Source organism: Mustela erminea, chromosome 19, assembly GCF_009829155.1.
Source record: "Mustela erminea isolate mMusErm1 chromosome 19, mMusErm1.Pri, whole genome shotgun sequence".
NCBI lineage: Eukaryota > Metazoa > Chordata > Mammalia > Carnivora > Mustelidae > Mustela > Mustela erminea.
This window is the reverse complement of record NC_045632.1, coordinates 13,982,623-14,004,947: the sequence shown is the minus strand read 5'-3', so window position 1 is coordinate 14,004,947 and position 22,325 is coordinate 13,982,623. Positions and strand designations below refer to the sequence as shown.

Here is a 22,325-nt window from a genome sequence, read left to right as displayed (position 1 = left end):
CAGAAGGGGAAGGGGAAAAAAAAAAAAACACTCATCCAGAATCTGGCTTCTGTCATCCCAGATGAAACAAAGGACTAAATTAGGATGCTTGCTTTAAGAGGAAAAAAACACTTAAACTGAGTGGTAAGTGGGGTGGGGTCCTATTTATGACACAAGAGGGCAAGCCCCTCCCCTTTGGTAGGAGAGTACTGGCCATTCAGCCTCCTCCTGTTCCTAATCCCTCCTCCCACAGCAGGAGGCACAGAAGTCCCTCACTTGGTATAGGAGTGGAGGTCAGCAGTGCTACCTGCCAACTGCCTTAGAATGGAAGAACCAGGGATGCCAAGATGAAGGAGTGGAATCCAAAGGGAGGTGTCATCATGAGGAATCAATGAGAGATCTGTGACAAAGGAAGTCTTGGGGGCCCAGAAGGATGAAATCTGGGAAAGCAACAGCTCCCAAGATGGAAGTAACAACAATGGAGCCACATTCTAAGTCAGTATCTAGGCATGACTTAGAACCCAAGCCACCCCAGACACCTATCACCCAGCCAGAGCCTGAGCCAAAAGTGACAGCCACAACCCAGCCAGCATCTAAGACTCATCAGGGACCCAGTACTCAACAGGAACTGGCTCCCCAGCAAAGACCCCTCACTCAGCAGAATCCCCTTGCCCAACATGAAGCTGAATCCCAGCAGGAACCTAGCACCCAACAAAATTCAGCTCTGCAGCGGGAACTTCTCACCCCACAGGAGCCTGCACCACAGCAATCACCTCCCATGCACCGGGTGTCCTCCTCTCAACAGGAAGTTACTTCACAACAGGGACCTGGGCCAGGAAAAAAATCTGAAACTCAGCAGGAGCCAGAACTGAGAGAGGCACAGGTTGGCCAGCCAGGACCCAGTCCAATGAAGCAACCTCCAGCTCATCGAGAAGCTGGATCAACACCTCCAGCTCAGTCTAGACCTAGACCCGAAAATGGATCACCTGACCAGAGTGAATCTACATCCCAAGAGAGACTGAGACAATCAGACCCTATAGCCCAGCAAAGAGCTCCAGCCCGAGGAATGAAAGTCCAGCTGAGATCTTCCACCGAGTGGGGATTTCTATCAAAACTACACCAAATATCCACGCAGCGACCAGCCTCAGAGTGGAGGATGTTTTACGAGTGGGTCACAGATTCTGACTCAGAACCAGATGTGGGGTCTCCATTAAAGAGCAATTCATCACCCAAGAGAGGGGGAACAGTGGCCAAGGGAAAGAAGCTGGCCTTCAAGGGGAAAAATGAAGGGGCATCAGGGCATGGGGGGACATCAACACATGGGAAGAGAACTGGCAGCCAGACTCACAGACACTACAGGGACGCAGGTGAGTTTGAGGTCAGAGGAACGGATCCTCCCAGAGACCATCAAGGGGAGCTGAGGACCACCAGTATGTCTGGTTGGCTCTAGGAATCCCTCACCATTCCTTGCAGACAAAGATCAACAGCTCCATCTGATAGATGAGAAAGCTGAGGCGGGGAGACACAGAGGCCTTGCAAGAGGCAGGACAGATATTGGGACTGGCAGACCCCAGCTGTGACTTCTTCCCCACACCAGACTGCCTCCCCACGGGGACAGAAGTGGGACAGGGCTCTGACCTAGGGGCCAAGAAACAGAGTAGCTGCCACTCCGCCCCATCCCCCACCAGTATTTGCCCATCGGTCCCCAAACTCACAGCCGTGGGGCACCCCCTGCCTTAGGCACCAGCCACCTGGTGCTGCACGTAGACCCTTACCCTCATGGTGCTTCCATCCCCACTAGGGGTAAAATCGGGCCTCAGGGATCCTGAGCTTTCCAGGTCGCCCCAGGCGGGCGGGGCGGCACCTACTCCTCTGCCAGGCCACCCCCAGTCCAGCCAGGCTCGGTGGCCTGGGGGTTGTGTTCTCAGGAAGGGTGGCGTGGGAGAGGGGCTGCGGGGTCCTCCGAAGTCTCCAGCAAGGTTGAATCCGGACAAAGGGAGAGTTGCCAGGACCGGTATGCGAGGGGGCCGGGCCCGGGACTCCGCGGGCCGCCGGCGCTGCCCCCTCCTCTGACGTGCTCAGGCCCAAGGGGGTACGTGAAGTCTCATCCATGGAATGAGGGGCTGGTTGTGGAAGCAGCCTGAGGGGAGGCAAGGCAGCCCCAATCCAGAAGCTGAGGGCTCCCATATGGCCGGGTAGTCCAAGGGGCCGGCAATGCTGGCTGTGGCTCGTAGGCCGGTCTCTTCCTGAAGGGCTGGGCCATCTCTCTCGCACCTGCGAAGAGAGTAACGATGTCTCTCAAGGGCAGGGCTGCGCATGTGCTTCGGGAGGGAAAGAAGGGTTTGAGGTCCGCTTTTTCCGGCGCTGAGAATGAAGAGCTCTTTCTGTAGGCTCCAGAACCCAGTGTCAGGGCACGCGCTCCACACACCAACAGGGCAGCCTCCCCCCCCCACCACCACCACTGCGCCCCGCCGGCAGTTGACTGTGTGCGCATGCGTGAGCCTCGAGACTCATCTGTCTCCCGCCTTTTCCCAGGCACGCGCCAGGCCCTATGCGGTCGCTCTCGGCGGCCGATCCGCGGCTTTGGGCTAGTGCGCAGGCGCCGAGCATTCTTCTTGCCCCCCGCCCTTCCACTCTCTTGGAAAGGTAGAAGGCCGAGAAAAGAACCCCGAGAAAGAGAGCAATAGGACATCTACGGCAGGAAGAAGGCGGGGCTTCCTTCTCCAACGGCTATCAGGCAGAGCCACGCCTCTAGTGCTGTCGCCCCTCCCCGGCATTGAATTGCCGGAGGACCTGGCCCACCCCCACCCCCAAAGGCGGAGGATCAGAGGCGCCCCTCTTTCCCCTTCCACCAGGCAGTCCGGGTCGCGTTCTAGGGGATCCCTACTTGGGAAGGTGAGTGGGAAAGCGAAGTTGAGAGCCAGCACTTTAGAAGAGCGAGGCTTCCCTTCTGGGACGACCCCCGCGGGACTCCCCGCTAGTCCTGTCCGAAGGACACTTTTCGCGGCCCAGGGGCTGCATTTTCGTTGGTCACGGGCCCTTTAAAGTGTGCGAGGGGGCGGGGCCAGGCTTTAGGCCCAGGGCGGGACCCGGCAGTGGAGTGCGGCCCGGATCGCTCAGGGGGCGGGACCCAGAGAAAAGCAAGCCCAGGATTGGATGGTATGGGGGCCCGGTGGTGGTGCGCCGCGAGGATTGGCTCTCCCGGCGAGGCCCGGCGACTGGAATCAGCCCCCGCGTGGGGATCGCCGAGAATTGATGGAGTCTGACTGGGGAAGCGGGGCAGCCAGGGCCGATGGGGCCCTGGCCTCGAAGAGGGCCAAAGAGGGTTCCAAGAGTCGTAGCCGTCGGCGGTGGCGAAAAAGCAAAACCAAAGGTGAGCGCCCGGGGGTCGGCTGCAGAACGGAAGGAACCCTGGACATCCTGCAGGGAACTGGGGACTGAGTGGACGGACCCACGGCCCCGAGAAGTGGGGGAGCCCGTGGGCTGGCCCAATGCCGCCCTGCGAAGGGGTGCGGGGATGATCCATTGTGAGAATGGGTGACGTGAGAGTGGAATATTACCCTCAGCCTAGAGACTACCAGATGTCCCAGTAGCGACTCGGGAACACGATCCTGAATGCGAGTCTCCAAAACTAGGGGTCCCTGTCCTGCTCCGTACTCGCTGTGTGACCGTAGGGTGATTCCTGGCCTCGGTCTTTCCTACCAGAAAAATGGTTCGAGAGCCGGTTTTCAGGGCCCCAGCACTCATGAGAGGATAGTGGAGAGGTTTAGAAACGGTTGCTCCAAGAGGAAGTTTAGAGGGCATTCACTGTCAGGAAAAGGTAGGAGGAAGAGGTACCCCATAGTGGGAAGTGCCCCAGGCTCAAAACCGTATGACTCAAAACAGTCCATCCTCCCACCCTTCATTCAATCCATGTCTCAGTTCCTTGTCAGCCCACCTGCTTCAGCCCAGCATCATTGGGGTCTAACTTCCTGACCTCCCCCCATTCTTTACTTATTTGACAGACAGAGATCACAAGTAGGCAGAGAGGCAGGCAGAGAGAGAGGGGGAAGCAGGCTCCCCGCTGAGCAGAGAGCGCGATGCGGGGCTCGATCCCAGGACCCTGGGATCATGACCTGAGCCGAAAGCAGAGGCTTTAACCCACTGAGTCACCCAGGCGCCCCAACCCCCCATTCTTTTTAAAACTAGGGGCCCTGGGTAGCTTCAGACCACCACACCCACCCTGGCGCAAAGAAGGGAGGGCTGTCCACTGGGTTCCCAAGGTGTCACATTATTTACAGATCTCAGCAGACTGGAGAAAGACTGATAGACCAGCAGAGATGCTGCAAGCCCCAGGCAGGACAACACATTAAGTTCTTGCTAGGGATGAGTAGTTATGAAGCCAAGTGAGGACCTGTAGGAAGTTCCTGTGAAGGAAAGAAACTGACATAGCCCCCAGGCCCTAGAGACCCCAAGCCCACTGTTCTGTCTGCCTTAGGCAACATCATTAGCCAAAGACAGAACGAGAGTTGGCTACACACAGGAATACAGGCACACAAGCACACCCACACAGACAGGCAGACAGGCTCCGAGCTCAGGCTGGGACCTGAGGGCATTCACTGTCGCACTACCAGACACAGCCTCACGAGCAGGACAGTGTGCCCAGAGGCAGTAGAGACCAAAGTTAAAAACGTGGGTGTTGCTGGTGTGGTTCCTGGGGTTATAAGCTATGGTACACTGGACAACAGGCTGCTTCTTTCCCTGTCTGAACTTTCTGAGCTGTAAAGTGGGCACAATGATCGGACTCCCTGGCTCGTAGGGCTGTTGTGAGGTTTGAATGAGTGTAGCACATTAGACACGGGCACACAGCATGACTGCCTGAGGGGCGGAGGTTATGATGACTGTTACTTCCCAGTAGGCAGTGAGTTCCCCTAAGAAGGGGCTGTGTCTGCTTTGTTTAGCCCACATTTTCATAGCCTCACATGCCGGGCACAGAGGCACTCAGATATTTATTGGATTAGTAAGTGAAGGAATGTATAAACTGTAACACTGGGATAATAATAATTGTACTGCCCTTAAGGATGTCATGAGGACTCAGAATCCTATCAGGTGGGGTGCTTTGCACAGGGCTGAGCCAGTCCTACCCACCAACCCAAGGGCCCACCTACTCACAAAGACTCATTCCACTAAGCTCTGAGATCCACCAGTCATTTCCTGAGTTTCTGCCCTGGTGCCACGCCTCAGTAGGGTGAATCAGACCTTGCCCCAGCCCTCTAGGCTGGCTGCAGCAGTCCTAGTCATCAGTTTGATCTTCCCAGGAACCAATGACTCTAGCGTCATTATGATCACCCCATTTCCGAGATGACGACGCTGAGGCTCTGAGGGAGCAAGGTCACCAGGGCTTCTTTACCTGGCCAGTGAGGGCAGAGAGATGGCCAACCCAGCCTCCTGAGGGCAGGAGTGTGTGAACTCAAAACTGCTCTGCGCCCCCACCTTGATTGTGGATCCAGAAGGCTCCAGTCACACAGATTTGTTCACTGAACATTAACTTGTGTCAGGCCTAGACTCTTGGTGGTGAAGACAGACTCACACTGGAGGTGTAAGTGAATCACATAATCCCACAAATCAAATATAATTGTAAACTGTGGCAAATACAAGAGGGAAAGTCCTAAGAAAATGAAAGAGGGAAGCTTCCCAGGAAGGTGACATTGGACCCAAGGATGAGCAAGTGTTGATGGCTGTGCAAGGGGGGCAGGGAGCCAAAGGAGACAGTGCGGGCAGAGACCTTGAGGCCCAAGGAAGTGGCTCATTACAACACAGAGGGAGCTCAGCAAGGGAGGGGAGGAAGAGGGGGCTGGGTGGGCAGGGGGCCCAGAGAGCACCTGGTTTGGAAGGTCATGTCCAGGATTGGGGGCTTTATCCTGAGAGCAAGGGTGGGGGTGTTGCGGGGGTAGGAGTATGTGACCGGACTAAAGTTCTAGAAAAATCCTCTGGCTGCTACGTGGAAAAGAGATTGAAGGGGGCAAAATCAGAGACACATAAAAACTTAATACAATTATCTAGATGAGGGGTCACTAGAGGTGGGACAAGGGCCAGATTCCAGAGGCTTCTGCGGAGGCAGAGTGGGCAGAACTTTGTGATGCATTAGATGGTAGTGGGAAGTGGCCACACACACACACGGATGCACACAGATATGAGTATACATGTCCATAAACACACAGACACATGCCTGTGCAATCTCACAGGCCAAGAAGAACACACAGATACACTCACAGGGGCCACGACACATACATACACACAGGCCCTAGACATACAGAAAAACATACAAATGCACAGACTGGAAAAAAAATGTCACCCACCCACAAACACAGGCCAGGTGAACATGAGGCATGACATGTTCCCACATACATACATACATCATGGATGAGCCTCCAAAACACTCATACCTGACCACCCAGAAAGCAGCCAGCTGAGACGTGATGGAGAGGAGACACACACACACACACACAGCAGAAACACTGCAGAGACCCCCTGAGCCGCCCTCCTCAGCCCTGTGACCATGGGCGGTTCTGTCCTCCTCTGCATCTCACTTGTCTCTGCTGCCAGAAGGGGCGAGGACAGTCCCAGCCCCTGGGCTGCGGAGAGCACGAGATGAGTTACTGTGCCTGGCTCACAGGGTTGTCAGAACAGTGTTTGCCCTTTGAGGCAGACACACTCAGGGAGCAGGCTGCCCTTGCTGCCCCCCACCCAGCTTCTGCCCTGCAGGGCTCTCCCCTTCAGAAGCTCTCACCCCTCCCAGGCCTCAGAGCTGGCCTTTCCTCCTCCATCCTCGCTGAGCTGCCTTCCTTTCTCACCCTTGCTCAGTCCCCAGGGCCTAGAATCCAGCCTGGCTCCAGCTGTCCTGTGGCTCTTCAGGGCAAAGGGCTGGCGCGAGGTGGCAGGACCCCTTGGTCCCACCTCTACCCCAGTTGTTACCCACGGGCCTTGGGTGCCTGCCTCTGCCCCAGTGCCCTCTGCCTGAGATTCTTGGCAAGTTTCTGGCAACCTCAATATCCCTTCCTCCCTCCTCCACCCAGCTCAGCCCCTGGGGAGCTGCCTAGAACAGGGCGGAAGGGCAGGGCCCTGGAATCATGACGGCCTGGGATTCAGCCTCTTCCTCGCCACTGCTCATCCCAGCCCATCCAGGTTCACCTGGTCACCAACCTCAGCACTGTCTCCAGAGGCGTCTATCTGTTCATCTGGTTGTCTGCCCTGGGGAGGGGTGGTCCTCTCCCAAGCTCCCATTCACCTGCTTCTGCCCTGACTCTGACTCTTCACGCTTTCTTTCCATCTTGTCAGGTATTTGCTGAGTAACTACTATGTTCCAGACCCCATGATGAGCCCTGAGGCCACCCCCTGCCCTAGGGGGCATCATAATCCAAAAGAAAAGAAATGGGGGCACCTTGGTGGTGCGGTCTGTTAAGGGTCTGACTCATGGTTTTGGCTCAGGTCCAGATCTCAGGGTCATGAGATCAAGCCCTGCATCCCGGCTCCCCATTTAGCGGGGAGTCTGATGGAGTCTGATGGAGGTTCTCTCTCCCTCTCCCTCTGCCCCTCCTGCTGTGCTTGGTCTCTCTCTCTCTCTCTCTCCAGCAAATAAATAAATAAATCTTAAAAAGAAAAAAAAAAAAGAGAGAGAAGAGAGACAGAGGATTCACCTATAGCCAAGCAGATGACCTCAGGGCCTCCCATTTGTGCAGACCCCTTCCAAAACCCTGTCCCTAAGTTTGTATTTGTGATTTTACACCTTTTTTTTTTTTCCTAAAAAGAGCTTTACTTCTACACATACCAGCTTCACAGCTCCACGAAGTCTGGGTCTGTCCCTGGTGGGGAGACAAACAACAAACATGTAAATGAACGGGTCTAATTGCAAGTGTGTAAAATTCTAGGAAGAAATGCAAGTATGATGCAGAGAGTAATGATAGGAGTGTGTGTCTTAGGTGGGGAGGAATAGTTAGAGAGGGCCTGTGTGTGGAGGGGACAAGCCGAGGCCTAAAGGGTAAGAAAGAGCTGGCCAGGTAAGGAGTACATGGAATCACATCAGTAAGGTGTTTATTGGAGCCTCAGTTTCCCATATGTGAGGTGAGGATGACAGTCACAGCAGGATGGCCTGTGAAGGGTAAGTGGCATGTGCCCAGTATGGGAACACCACACCGTAGGACACGTGGCTCAGAACCCCTAGCTGAGCTTGGCACCACCCTTAATAGGCTTTTTTTTTTTCCTAAAGATTTTTATTTATTTATTTGACAGAGAGAGATCACAAGTAGGCAGAGAGAGAGGGGGAAGCAGGCTCCCCGCCGAGCAGAGAGCCCGATGCGAGGCTCGATCCCAGGACCCTGGGATCATGACCTGAGCCGAAGGCAGAGGCTTAACCTACTGAGCCACCTAGGCGCTCCCCTTAATCGGCTTTTGTGCTCTGGGGAGGGACAGGCAGGGCTGACTCTCCCTCCCCGCCTACCACCACCAACAGCTGGGGCCGGCTGTGCCAGGGCCAGCATAGGGGACAGGACAGGAGCTGAGATCACTGGGCCTTTGCTCCCTGAAATCCACCCTGGGGAGAGGGAGGGCAGCTGGGCTTGGTGAAAAGAGACAGTTTGTTCAGAACAGAGGCTAAGATTCCTGGCTTCTAAGAGAGAAGAGGGTTGGCAGGCTAGATACCTGTTTCTAATTGTTGAGGGGGTTGAGTGTCTGGATGCCTGGATCCAAGGGAGGAAGGGGCTGGGTCCTGAACTCCTGGGTTCTAAGGCAGAGGAGCCTGGGACAAGGACTCCCATTTGAGCGGAGGCCTGGGAACCGGCAGAGGGGGAGGGGCGCTGGGCTCCCTGCTGTGTTTACAACACATGGTTTCCCTGTCCTTTCTGGGTGGGAGGTGGAGCCGGTGGCCACACCCAGGGCAGGCTCTGCTCCTCCCCGCTGGTTTATCGCCCCAGGCTTCTGCTGGCACCCGCCACTCTCAGCCCTAGCGGAGCCTGCAGCTCAGCCTGGGGGAGCTCAGAAGAGGTCTGGGAGGGGTGAGTGCACTGTCTGCTGAGAGACAGGGGTGGTAGAGCTTTAAAACCCCAGGGACTGCAAGGGAGGGGAGACACCTTCTCGGGGATGAGGCAGCAGCCAGGCAGGGTCCTTAGTGGGCTTCAGGAGGGAAGAGTCCCCTGAGCAGAGGGCACCATCTCCACCAAGGGAGTCAACGGCAGCTTGCCCAGGGCGTGGGTGACAGTACAGGGATCCCAGAGGGAAGATCACCAGGAACCCTGAAGTGTGGGGAGTCAGGCCTAGGCCAGGGCAAGTTTTTGAGGGCCATAGTCAGAGGCCCAGTTTCCAGAACCCTGGGAGGGAGACCAGCAGAAGTAAGGGCTCTGGACCCAGAGATCAGGGTTTGAATCCCGCGCTGCCACTATCAATGCAAGCTTCAGCTCCTTACTGAACACCTCGGAGCCTCAGTTTCTCCTGTAAAATGGGGATGCTACCCATAACAGTTGAAACAAAAATGGAGGTAGTCTGGTTCTCAGGGTGAGCAAGCACTAACGGAACAAACACATGGAAAGTTCTTAGCACAGGTCTGGCACAGAGGGAGCTCAAGGCTAATGGCAGAGATGAAGGCGACTGTTCTAAGCAGGGGAATGGGGCTGGCCCGTGCCATCTAAGCCAAGTGGAGAGGCCCAAAGGCTGGGGGACCCAGCTGGGGAGCAGTGGGACCGACCAACCTGTGGGGATCCCACAGAGGAAAAGGGAGGCAGCTGGAGCTTGGAGGAGGTTCCACAGCCAGATTCAAGGGACCAGGAGGGGGACAGGACTGACTCCTCTGTTTTAAGTAAGGCTAGGATTATGAAATGGGTTCAGGAAGAGAATTAGGCTTGAGACCAGCGTCTGGCAACATCACCAGGTAGATGGGAATGGATGGGCTGAGAGCTGAGCTCTCCCAAATTCTGGTGGAGGGGATGGGCCTGTGGGTGGCACCTGGGGCCTGAGAGAGGGGGGACCTAGTTAGGCTCCACACCTCTCAGAGAACCTCAGAGTCCTGGCCCCCAGGAGAGCAAGCACCTGTATTCTTGGGTCCCTGGAAGGAAACAGAGGGGTGGGTAGACTCGGGGGTTGTAGGAGAGACCTGGAGCTAGGAATCCAAGAAGAGCCCCACATAGGAGATAGCAGGGAGAACGGGGTCTGGGTCCGGACTCTTGGGTCTGCAAAAGGAAGGGGATGGGGCATTAGACTGTACCCTTGGCCTTAGCCTGCCTAACAGAGGCTCCCCGCTGGCCCACAGCCTCGCGGCTCACACACAGCATGGACCTGCGCACGATGACCCAGTCGCTGGTGACTCTGGCAGAGGACAACATGGCCTATTTCTCGAGCCAGGGCCCCGGGGAAACGGCACGGCGGCTGTCGGGAGTCTTCGCGGGGATTCGGGAGCAGGCGCTGGGGCTGGAGCCGGCCCTGGGCCGCCTGCTGAGCGTGGCACACCTCTTTGACCTGGACGCCGAGACGCCGGCCAATGGGTACCGCAGCCTCGTGCACACGGCCCGCTGCTGCCTGGCGCACCTACTGCACAAGTCCCGCTACGTGGCCTCCAACCGCCGCAGCATCTTCTTCCGCACCAGCCACAACCTGGCAGAGCTCGAGGCCTACCTGGTCGCCCTCACCCAGCTCCGGGCCCTAGCCTACTATGCCCAGGGCCTGCTGGCCACTAACCGGCCAGGGGGGCTCTTCTTTGAGGGTGACGATGGGCTCATTGCTGAGTTCCTGCGCGAGTATGTCACACTGCATAAGGGCTGCTTCTATGGCCGCTGTCTGGGCTTCCAGGTGAGCTCCCCCGGCCACAGCCCCACTCCTCTGGACTCAGAGTGAAGGTGCCTGGTGGGCCCCTACCTGGCCCCACAGCATGGTACAGTTGCCACAGTGGTCGGTTTGCCTGAACTCCCAGGATGGTAGACCTGGAAAGGGGAAGCCATCTAGGGCTCAGGCAGCTGCATGGGACGGGGGAGGGGGGAGGGCTCAAACTTGTGGCCCCTGGGTCGATTCCACCGAGTAGTAAGAAATCGTCAACTCGCATAACTCTTTGTGCCAGGATCCCCATGACTTTCTAGACCAGTCTTTGTGGTGACCTGCCTGGCCCCTGAATCATCTGAGACCCCTCAGAAGGGTGCTTAGTATTGTTCTCAGAGGCCTCTTCAAAAGCACACACCCCATTTAGTACCCCCCCGGGGGGGTGCATGTGCAGAAGGGAGGGGGCTAGCTCCATTTTACAGAGGCCCAAGGCCACAGGACCCCAGGTCAGCCTGGGCTGTTGACGCAGGATTTTCCAGCCATGGGGAAGGCCAAGGAGCACTTCCGAGTTGGTGACTACCAGGGGGACTTGGTGGTGGCCCCACCCCACCAAGACACTCCCACGGGGGTACTGCTCACCTTAGCACTGAAAGGAAGGCAGCCTGGGAGCCTTTGGACTCTGAGCAAGTCGTCTGGGGATTCAGAATTGGGGTAGGGGACGGGGTCCTGAGGCCTCAGAGCAGAGGTCCAGTGTACTCCTATGAGGTCAGTTCTAGGTGCCCCAGGCCCCAGGCACATCAGGGAAGCCCCCCGCAGGAGCATCTGAAGCTGTGTGACTCTGCAGCCCCTCAGATTCTCTCTGGGTCCCCCTAATCCCCCAGCCCAGATGGGCTTGACAGTCTCTCAGCGTTCTTTCCTGCTTCCCCACGGAGCAGCCTGTCCTCACCAATCCAGCCTGGATGTTCCTGGGAACTTCCCTTCACCTAAACTGACCCCCAGCAAATATCGATCAGTCCAGCTGGGCCAGCTGGCTCCTCCCTGTGTCCCGGCCATGACCTTGGAGTCACGGGAGAGTGATCCTGGGGCCACCCAAGCCAGCACTCCAGGCAAAATGGCCAGGCACCGCTGTGCTCTCTGGCCCACTGGGCCCCTGGCCAGGGGCAAGGTCATGCCTGACAGCTCTTCTCTGAGGGCCCAGCAGCTATGCTACAGAACTGGCTTTGTCCTGTAAAATGTCAGCCCCCACAGGGCAGAAGCCTCCTCGGTGTGGCTAGCTAGCACCTCCTGCTGCCCATCCCCCACCCCCCACCCAAAGCCTAGTGCCTAGCTTGAAGTAGGATGTAGGCCTGTATTTGTTGAATGAACAAAAGAACCCTGCTGGCCCCATGCCCAGCTTCCTATGGCTTTTTTCCTCTGATCTTGTCTCCCCATTGTCTTTTCTTAGCTGCCTGCCTCCTCCCTCAGATGTGTCTCCCCATTTGGCTTTCTGCTGCAAGATCTCTGGCCCTGTCTCTGACCATCTCCTGTCTGTCTTCCTGCCACCCAGGAACTGGTCCCCGTCCGTGCACCTGGCCTCATCTCTGTCCTCAATGACTTTCAGGAAATCTCTGCATCACCTTACTCCCAGCCCTCTATGGCTCCACCCACATCTGGAATACATCCACATTCCTCCATGAGCCCCCTCTTCTCTGACCTTGGCCACTGCCCCTCTCTCCTTATTCACTCTGCTGCAGCCACACAGTTTACCCCCACCAAGCACAGGCTGGCTGCCTCAGAGCCTTTGCACTTGCCATGTCCTCTGCAGGGCCCAGCCTTCCTTTGCTGTGTCTGGATCCCTCCTCCAGCACCCTCTGGATACCCATCTAAGTAGCCTGACCCCCTAGTCATCAGTCTGTGTCCCCTCCACCTATTGGTTTTTCAAAGCATTCCTTGACATTGAACATGCGCCTTTATTTGCTTCCTGTTGCCTAGAGCAATGTGAGTAGGAACTCACTAAATGTTTGCTGAATGACCACGCCTCCCCCCAAACCACATCTCTGCCCCTCACTCCTGCCTCCAGTCCCTCCTGGGCAGCAGGTGACCCAGCAGCGTCTCTCCACAGTTCACGCCTGCCATCCGGCCATTTCTGCAGACCATCTCCATCGGGCTGGTGTCCTTCGGGGAGCACTATAAGCGCAATGAAACAGGCCTTGGTGAGTTCCGGCCAGACCCTGCCTACAGCCCCACCTCCCTTCCTGTCCCTCCTCCTCCTTCCATCTCCCCCCACTGGAGTCCCTGATACCCCTCCTGACCCCCAGGTGTGACTGCCAGCTCCCTCTTCACCAGCGGCCGCTTTGCCATCGACCCAGAGCTGCGTGGGGCTGAGTTTGAGCGGATCATACAGAACCTAGATGTGCACTTCTGGAAATCCTTCTGGAATATCACTGAGATTGAGGTGCTATCGGTGAGCAGGGGGCCTGATGACGACCCCACGGGTGTTACAAGATGGGCACACTGGGGCCCACAGACCCATCCCAGGCCACGTCAGGCCTCAGTGAGGCTCCAGGCTCAGGGACAGTGCGTGACGGAAAAGGTGAGGGTGGGGATCCGAGAGGAGACATGAGAGGCTGCAAGCAGCTCGTCCCCAGCGCCCCTCCTGTCTCCTCCCACCAGTCTCTAGCGAACATGACATCAGCTACCGTGAGGGTAAGCCGCCTCCTCAGTCTGCCACCAGAGGCCTTTGAAATGCCGCTGACTGCTGACCCCAAGTTCACGGTCACTATCTCGCCCCCCCTGGCCCACTCGGGCCCCGGGCCAGTCCTCGTCAGGCTCATCTCTTATGACCTGCGTGAAGGACAGGTAGGAGATAACAGCCAAGGAGCACTGACAGCCCCTTTACCTAGATGCCCTCCCACCTCCCACTTCTTACACCTGCTCCCTATGCCCATCCTGTGTCTCTGAGCACATCCCTTTGGTGGGGTGAGGCCCGGGCAGGCTGCCCCAGCCTCACCCACATCATCCTTCCTCATCCCCCCGCCCAGGACAGTGAGGAGCTCAGCAACCTGGTAAAGTCCGAGGGGCCCCGGAGCCTGGAGCTGCGGCCCCGCCCCCAGCAGGCACCCCGCGCACAGTCCCTGGTTGTGCACATCCACGGCGGTGGCTTCGTGGCCCAGACCTCCAAATCCCATGAGCCCTACCTCAAGAGCTGGGCCCAGGAGCTGGGCGTTCCCATCCTCTCCATCGACTACTCCCTGGCCCCCGAGGCTCCCTTCCCCCGGGCGCTGGAGGAGTGCTTCTACGCTTACTGCTGGGCTGTCAAACACTGTGCCCTCCTCGGTGAGCCCTCGCCCCTCGCTGTCACCCACTCCCTGGTCCTGCCACCACCCTCTACTGCGCAGGGAGAGAGCCATTTACCTGCTCAGGCCTCAGTCTTGCACCTGCTGCCTCCCCTCCCATCTCCTCCCACCCAGCTCTCTGCCACCTGTTCACCCCCACCTGCCCCACTGCCCCCCGCTCTCCCCATCTAGCCCTGATACCCCACATGCCCTCGGACCTTTTCTTTCCTCCTCCTGTCTCTCCACCCGCCTGTCCTGCATGTCCAGCTCCCTAGCCCTCGCTCCAGCCCATTCCTCCAGCTCCTCTGACCTCCTTCTTCTGACATCTCCAGAGGCCCAGGACAAGGCAGGGGTGTGCCCCAGAGCACACGGATGTGGCTCTTTTGTATGGTCAGTTGAACCCTGCCCTTCCATCTCCAGGCCTCCGCTGCCCCTCCTTCCCGAAATGGGCCCTGTCTCTCCTTTCCCACCACCTGTCCCCCTTGCTTCTGACCTCCAGCCTCAAGCTCCTCAGAGCATGATCTCCACATCAAGTCTCCCTGATCCCCCGACTGCTGTCCCCCAAACCCCTCCCTCAGTTTACCAATCTCTAAAATCGCAGTTGGCTAGACCTTGGGGTTGGAGCCCCCATATCCTACCTCTGAGAGTCCATTGCTCCCGGCTCAGAGCTTGAATTCCTCCCTGCCAAGCTAACCAAGCCCTCTCCAACCCCCCTCCAACCCAGGCTCAACAGGGGAACGGATATGCCTCGCAGGGGACAGCGCAGGTGGGAACCTCTGCTTCACTGTGTCCCTCCGGGCAGCAGCCTATGGGGTACGGGTGCCAGATGGCATCATGGCAGCTTACCCAGCCACAATGCTACAATCAACCGCCTCTCCCTCCCGCCTTCTGAGCATCATGGACCCCCTGCTGCCCCTCAGTGTGCTCACCAAGTGTGTCAGCGCCTACGCTGGTAAGACCAATACACACACAGCTGGGGGCCTGGGGAGGGCTTGGACGCCGGAGTCCTACAGGGACGGGGGCCAGCGCCCAGTCTCCCAGGGCTCGAGAAAGGAAATCAGAGACTCCTGGTCCCCACTGAAGCCATCAGACATTCTTGGGTCCCTGAGGGCACAGAGGCTTGACGTTGCGAGTGCTGAGACTGGGCCTCAGCCCTCTGCACACACTCCACAGGTGGAGAGACAGAGGACCCCTCCGACTCGGACCAGAAGGCCCTGGGCATGATGGGGCTGGTGCGACGAGACACAGCCCTGCTCTTCCGGGACCTTCGCGTGGGCGCCTCCTCATGGCTCCACTCTTTCCTGGACTTGAGTGGGAACAAGTCCCACAGGAACTCAGTACCCACAGCAGGTGAGTGAAGCCCTCCCCTCACGCACCCATTCGAGGTGGAGAGCCCAGTCCACCAGAAGTCCTGGGGGGAGGTGAGGGGCTGTGTCCTGGAGTGCTCAGGGAATCGGAGATCACCTTCTGGCTCTAACCTTGTATTTATCCCTGGGGACTACCGCACAGCCTTGATTTTCCACAACGATCCACATCCTGGAATTTCCAGGACTTCCAGTCCACCAGGTCATCTCAGAACTTCCAGGAACTATAAGAGTTAGCCTTCCAAAGGTTGTTACGTGCTCATTTTCGATCCTGAGAATGCCACTCAAATCTTTTGGGCCCTCAGAGGGGAGTCCAGCCCTCCTAGATTCTTCCCAGACTTTTAACAGAGACACATGGGGGTAATACCCCACTCCAGGGGCTGGCCTAGAAGCCTAAGGGCAAGGAGATCAGCAGACTGCACAGACCTCAGTCAGTGGAAGAGATTCCTAGCCTCAGGGCGGGTGGCAGGATCCTCATGCATCCAAAAATCACTAACATCCTGGGATCTATTTTTTTCCCACCATTTTTTTTTAACATTTTAATGATCTTAAAGTACAGCCAACTCATTTTCTATCTCCAGCACCCCAAAGTACTTTTTGAATAATAGCACGTGGTCAAAAGTAGATACCATTCCTATTCAGAAAATTATTCCAACCGAATGTGTCCTACTTTTTTTTTTTTTTTAAAGATTTTATTTATTTCTTTGTCAGAGAGAGTGAGAGCAAGCACAGGCAGACAGAGTGGAAGGCAGAGGCAGAGGGAGAAGCAGGCTCCCTGCGGAGCAAGGAGCCCGATGTGGGACTCGATCCCAGGACGCTGGGATCATGACCTGAGCCGAAGGCAGCTGCTTAACCAACTGAGCCACCCAGGCATCCCGAATGTGTCCTACTTTAAGATTTTTTTTTTAAGATTTATTTATTTATTTTAGAGAGAGAGAGAGAGAGAGAGAGAACAAGCTGGGGGAGTGGGAGAGGGAGAAGCAGGTTTCCTGACGAGCAGGGAGCCCAATGCGAGGCTTGATCCCAGAACCCTGGGATCATGACCTGAGCCAAAGGCAGGCGCTTAATGACTGAGCCATCCAGGCGCCACTACTTTAACTTTTTAAATCCTAGGATATTCAAATGAATGCAAATACACACAAAAACAATTAAAAGGGATTTGAACCGTGGATCATTGAGCACTGGGGCTTTCCCTAAAGGTCAGAGGTGGCAAGTACAGCCCCTAGAGGCACACAGGCCAGTATAGCAACCTCAGGGGATGGGGGCCAGGGACCCAATCTGGGAGTCTTGCTTTGCTCCTCCATGAAATGAGTACAGTCAGGGGACCTGCCTCATGAGTTTGTTGTTAGGACTTCATGCAACTGTTTGTGCCAAGCACCCAGCACAAACCCGACACCCAGTAGGTGTTCCTAGCAGAAGCTGGCAGCCTGACAGGCTTCACCCCATGACTCCCATCACTGGTTCTGTGCCTGTGACCCTCTGGGTCATGAAGCACTTAGGCCATTATTCTCCTTTCGTCTTGCATCTTGCCTTTGAGGATTTATGTAGACAAAAAAGAAAAAGATCTGCAGAAGGCAGCGTCCTGGTGCACTAGTGGTAAGCAGCACAGATCTGATTAGATCAGCCAAGGTGGGCATTCAACACCAGCCGAAGCCATCTCCGGCATCAGCAGGGCACTTCCCGGCTCACTCAAAGGGAAGGGATAAAACCAAAGCACACGAAGGAAATGTTGGGAACAGATCTTTGGGGCTGCAGGGGTGGGGCCCCTGAGAACCAGTTTCCCAAGACTCTTTAGCTCCCTGTGAACACGGCTTCCTTTCACACCGTGTGGGCCTGCTCGCTACTCCACTGTGGATACCCTGTGTCGAGCGGCCCTCACAGGCTGGCTGGGCCTCGTGCTGGGGTCGGGGAGGCCTACTACTAAGACATGAGGATAGTCTATGACCTCCCAATGGCGAGCCGTGGCTCATCCCACTGAGTCCTCACCACCTCCTGTGAGGTAAGGACTATTTTTATGCCCTCTGTGCAAAGGAGGAAACTGAGCACTCAGAGGTAAAGTGACTTGCATTTCACCATCCTGGTCACCACACACACAGCCCTCCACCTTAACTCCTTCCACCTCTCCCTTGGAGTTGCAGTCAGGGGCACGTGGGGCTCCCCACCCATCCCCAAGGACACAGTCTGGGGGAACACGCAGCCTCCAGAGCCCTAGCACTCAGCTCCTCCTCCACAGGCCGCTGTCCTCCCCCTGACCCTTCCTTTCAGCCACTCACTCACCCAGCACACAAAGCCAGGCTGATGGGTGGCCCGGACTGGCCGCCTTACCCGGCCCCTTTTGCAGAACCCATGCGGCGCAGCGTGTCTGAGGCAGCCCTGGTCCAGCCCGAGGGCCCGCTGGGCACGGACTCCCTCAAGAGCCTGACACTACACGACCTGAGCCTAAAGGGCAGCTCGGACACGTCAGACACCCCAGAGCTGTCACTATCCGCGGAGACACTTGGCCCCCCCACGCCCTCGGACATCAACTTCTTCGTGGGCCCCGACGACGCGCCAGAAGCTAAGGCGCCGGATGAGCTGAGCACCAAGGACAGAGGCTGTAGCGCAAGCGCCGCCTTCCCAGAGGGTTTCCACCCCAGGCGCTCCAGCCATAGCACCACCCGGATGCCCCTCTGCTCTTCGCCGATCGTCAAGAACCCCTTCATGTCGCCGCTGCTGGCTTCTGACAGCATGCTACAGAGCCTGCCACCCGTGCACATTGTGGTGAGCACCAGACTGGGATGATGCAGGGACAGGTGGACGCAGGTGCATCTGGGGAAGAGAGCCCCCAAGCGGGAGCCACAGAGGGGGAGGGGGTGGGGGGAAGGGGGGAAGCCTGTCCAGGAACTAGGGCTGCCATTTCCTCTAGGGACAGTCGGGGAAGGGGAAAGAGGCAGTGGGTCTGGGGGGTGGGGAATGCCGGGCCGAGGCTCATTCTCCCACTCACCGGCCCCTCCCCTCGTTCCTCTGCCCCGTGCCCACCCCGCCGTCCCTCAGGCGTGCGCGCTGGACCCCATGCTGGACGACTCGGTCATGTTTGCGCGGAGGCTGCGCGGCCTGGGCAAGCCCGTGACGCTGCGCGTGGTGGAGGACCTGCCGCACGGCTTCCTGAGCCTGGCGGCGCTGTGCCGAGAAACGCGGCAGGCGGCCGCGCAGTGCGTGGAGTGCATCCGCCTCATCCTCGCCCCGCCCGCCGCGCCGCCGGTCTGAGCCCTGGCCCCAGCCAGGAGGCGCGGGGAGATGGGGCTGCGGGGGGCGACACTAAAGGCCTCTTGTTCCCATCTCAGCCGGCCTCCGTGGTGAATGCGCCCCGGGTTGGGTGGCGGGGCCCCCCTGAGGGGCTCCCGGCTCCCTCGGACTGAGCGGGAGGGGCAGGCTGTGCCTTAAGGTGGGAGGACGGCCAGGGGTAGGGGTGGGGACGCGGGTCCCAAGCCGAGACCCTGGCCTAAGGGGTGGGGGCGCACACCAACTAGTCTCCATGGACAGCTGGAGCTGCACTCCATCATTGCCTTCTACTGCTGCTGTGACCACCGCAGGGTGGGGGCCTGGCCCTACCTGGCAAGTCGGTTTGGTTTTATTCCTTTGTAAATAAAAGTATTTAACTAGTTTGGCCTCTTGCAAATAGTGTCGGGTGTCGCCCACCAGGGGGCAGCATCAGGCTCTGTTGCTGGGATCTGAGAAGCCTGGCGGTAGAAAGCTGGGAGTCCGCTTGTGGATCCTGAGGAAGGCGGGGACTGCAGGCCCGGATTCTTGGGTGCGGAGGGACTCGACACCCCTACTAACACACACCACCTTCAGACTTAATCCAGGTGGTGTGCCGAAGGGCTCTGGGTTCTCAGCTACTCCCCTTTGCAGACCCAGCCCCCGCACCCACCCAGAAAAGAAAACCCATACTTCCTAGAGAACTACAGCAAACTTAACAGGGAACCAGAAACAAAACTGGTCACCCCAAATACTGGAAGCCCAAGCTCTGCCCAGCTGTGACAGTCACTCAGTCCCTCAACCAAGACTCGAAGGTCTTGCCCTTTCGTACGCCCTGGGTTTAGAGCAGAGATAATTTCTATCCAGGGCCTGCCCTCAAGGGACTGGGGGGGGGGGGGGGAGTTGACAAAGAGACCCAGACACAGGCTGTCACATTCCCCTCAGATTCCATTAGTGGTAGTCAAGGAGGGCTTCACAGAGGAGGTGATATGAGCTTGACCTTAAAGGAGAAGTGTTAAGTTTGCTAGGCAGAAGAAACATGCAAAGTTGTGAGAGCTACTGGGCAGTTATCGAAGGTCAGGTGCAAAATGGGGAGTGGCCTAAGGGGCCTGGAGTGGTCAGCAAAAGCAGATCCTAAAGGGCTTGGAGTACAATCTGGGCTGTAACTGGAGGGCAATGGGAGCCACAGAAGGACTCTGAGCAGGGGAGGGACAGGATCAGACCCTGAAAGGGCCTGCTGCGACACTGGGGGATGGACTGAAAGGGGCAAGTCCTGGAGGCAGAGAAAGCTGAGGACAGGGATGAGGGTAGGGAGTAGGAGTAGGAGCCGTAACTGAGGTTGAAGAGGACTTACTGAGGGTAGAGCAGATGGGGATGAAAATGGCACCCAGGCTAGCCACAGGAGCACATGGACAGTGAGACTGTGTCTTTACTCGGAAGAGGCTCTGGTGTGTACAAGGTAGGTGACAGTATGTTTTGCACATGGAGAGATCAAAAGGTCTTTGTGAGACCACCCAGGGGGACATCAAGGAAGCAGCAGGAGGCAGGAGAGCTGACTAGATGCTCACATCTGGCTGGAGCTAGATTCTTTCCAGGAAGAGTGGACAGATGGGATGAGCAGAGGGTCAGGACAGAGGGAGTCCTGAGGGCTCCCCAGGAAAGGGGTGGGCAGTAAAAAGGGAGTCAGTCCTGGAGGGTTCTAAGGTGGAGCTGGAGAGGGAAGAAGCTAAGCAGGAAACAAGAGAAGAGGACTTAAAGCAAAGGGGATTTCAGGTGAGAGGGAGTGGTCTGGGTGAAATGAGGATGGAAATATCCCCAACCTCAGCAGGGAGTGGGTGGGTCCTTGGTGACTTGTCCAGAGCCATTGCAGGGCCAGGGATGTGGGCAGCCAGACATGGAGGGCTGAGGAGGGAGAGATCTGAGGAGGTAAGAGATTTGGCCAGTGAGTACCTCAAGTCTTCAGCTATGAACGGGGTGAGAAATAATTCAAGGGAGCTGGATGTAGTGTGTGTGTGTGTGTGTGTGTGTGTGTGTGTTTAGAGATGACAGAACATGTTTTAATGCTGCTGGGGAAGGAAGGGAGAGAGAGAGACTGAAGATGCAGAAGTACAAGAAAAGTTTCCTGAGCAGATGGGGGCAGGGGGACCCTCACCACAGAGGCCCTCATTCAACCAATAAGTGACTTCTGAGCAAGGGCTGTGTGGGGGAGGGAACCATGGCCCAGAACTCTCCCTAAAGGTCCTATTCCCTCGTTGAGCTCATAGAACCCCTTGTTCATCTCCCCCAAAACAGTCAACCAGCCACCAACCTGCTCCTATTTCCTGTCCCCATCTCAGGGACAGCTCCTGTACGCCTGTAGCCTAGGCCAGAACTCTGGGTCTTGTCCTGGACAGCCCCACAGCCCATCAAGCCCCATATGCTATTGTTTCTACCTCCTGAACCCCTCTCTGCCTTATCCTCTTGGTCTCTGACCTAATCCACGCTTCATCTCCTGCCTGGGTATCTGCCCAAGCCACCTTCTGGGCTACTGGCATCCAGTCTCCTTCCTCCAATTCTGGCTGCAGCTCTGACCTGGTCTTTCCCTGCTCTAAACCCTTCCATGGCTCCCCACTACCACCCCGCTCCAGGACAAAGTCCGAGCTGCCAAACTGGCCTTGCCCACTTCTTCTTCCTCTTCCAGCCTTACAGGTACCCCACTGCAAGGACCTGACTGGCCTCCTTGGGCACCTACACACAGTAATATTCCCGCATGCTTTGCTTTCCCCGCTTATGAGGAAACATCCTCCAACACGCTCTTCTCCTTTGCTTGGTACTTGTACCCCTCCAGGATCCACAGCCAATGTCCCCTCCTTCGGAAACCCTTTCCTGACCCAGTAAAGCTAAAAAGGATTCTCCTGTACTCCCCCACCTCGGCACACCCCTGCCCATCAACGTGTCCGTCCTCCCATCTGACCTGGGATCCTCGAGGGCAAGGCCTACGCTTGACTCGTCTTGGTCACCACTGTCGTCAGCCAGCACAAGGCCTAGCACACTGGAAGCCTCAGGAAACGTTTAAGTAATAGTGGCCGAGTGTGCGATGAGCCAGCAAGCGAGTAGCAACAGAAGGAAATGGGAAAGCCAGTGAGTGGGAGAGAGAATGAAGGCAGGAGAGACGGAACCGATGGGTACGCACACCAGGTAGGAGCAGCCGAGGATCAGGTTTAGGGTCAGAGGAATGGAATGGAGAGATAAACATCTGGGACTCAGTTTCTCCAACAAGCTAAATGCTCGGTCCTCCGGGCTAAGCGGACCCTCCGCCTTCAACCCCACCAAGCCTCGCCGTTTCCCCTCCGAACTATGTCCAGAATACCTGTACTGGGCGTGCAGGAAGGGGCTTACCGACTGCACCAGCAGAACCTGTTTCCCTCACCAGCAGCTCCAGCCTCCGCGGTGCGTCGAAGGAGTCCCACCCCGCAGGTGCGCGGCCTATTGGTTGACTGGCAAAGACTAGTGGAGACTGGCGTCCTCCAGAGCCTATCGCCGCCCGACTTAGGCCATGGGCTCCGCCTACCACTCCCGCGAGTGGCCCACGGCGATAGGGGTGGAACGCCTATTGGCTGGAAGATAGTGTCTGACGTCATGGGTAGCTTATCACAGCCAGCCTCCGGAGGCCTGC

At 57.2% G+C, this 22,325-nt stretch overlaps 1 protein-coding gene and 1 long non-coding RNA gene across 5 annotated transcripts; one reads left to right on the top strand and one right to left on the bottom strand.

The window, feature by feature from the left end:
- The first annotated feature begins 412 nt into the window (after positions 1-412).
- Positions 413-19,075, top strand: LIPE (lipase E, hormone sensitive type). Of its 4 annotated transcripts, none has more exons than XM_032326536.1 (10): positions 413-1,346; positions 10,256-10,791; positions 12,857-12,947; positions 13,053-13,198; positions 13,408-13,593; positions 13,776-14,070; positions 14,794-15,021; positions 15,243-15,419; positions 17,775-18,193; positions 18,467-19,075. In XM_032326536.1, exons 1-10 carry the CDS (start codon positions 413-415, stop codon positions 18,677-18,679), a joined length of 3,225 nt encoding a protein of 1,074 aa, XP_032182427.1. In that variant the 3' UTR covers positions 18,680-19,075. The 4 variants fall into 4 exon arrangements, with proteins under 4 accessions (XP_032182427.1, XP_032182430.1, XP_032182429.1 ...); XM_032326539.1 differs by lacking the exon at positions 413-1,346 and adding an exon at positions 2,771-2,874 and having other exon boundaries at positions 18,467-18,679; XM_032326538.1 differs by lacking the exon at positions 413-1,346 and adding an exon at positions 2,993-3,352 and having other exon boundaries at positions 18,467-18,679.
- LOC116580311 lies at positions 12,685-22,124 on the bottom strand. Its single transcript, XR_004281597.1, has 2 exons — positions 22,049-22,124; positions 12,685-12,921 (listed from the first exon to the last, which is right to left on the bottom strand). It is a non-coding gene; the product is annotated as an uncharacterized LOC116580311 (long non-coding RNA).
- Positions 22,125-22,325: the final 201 nt, after the last annotated feature.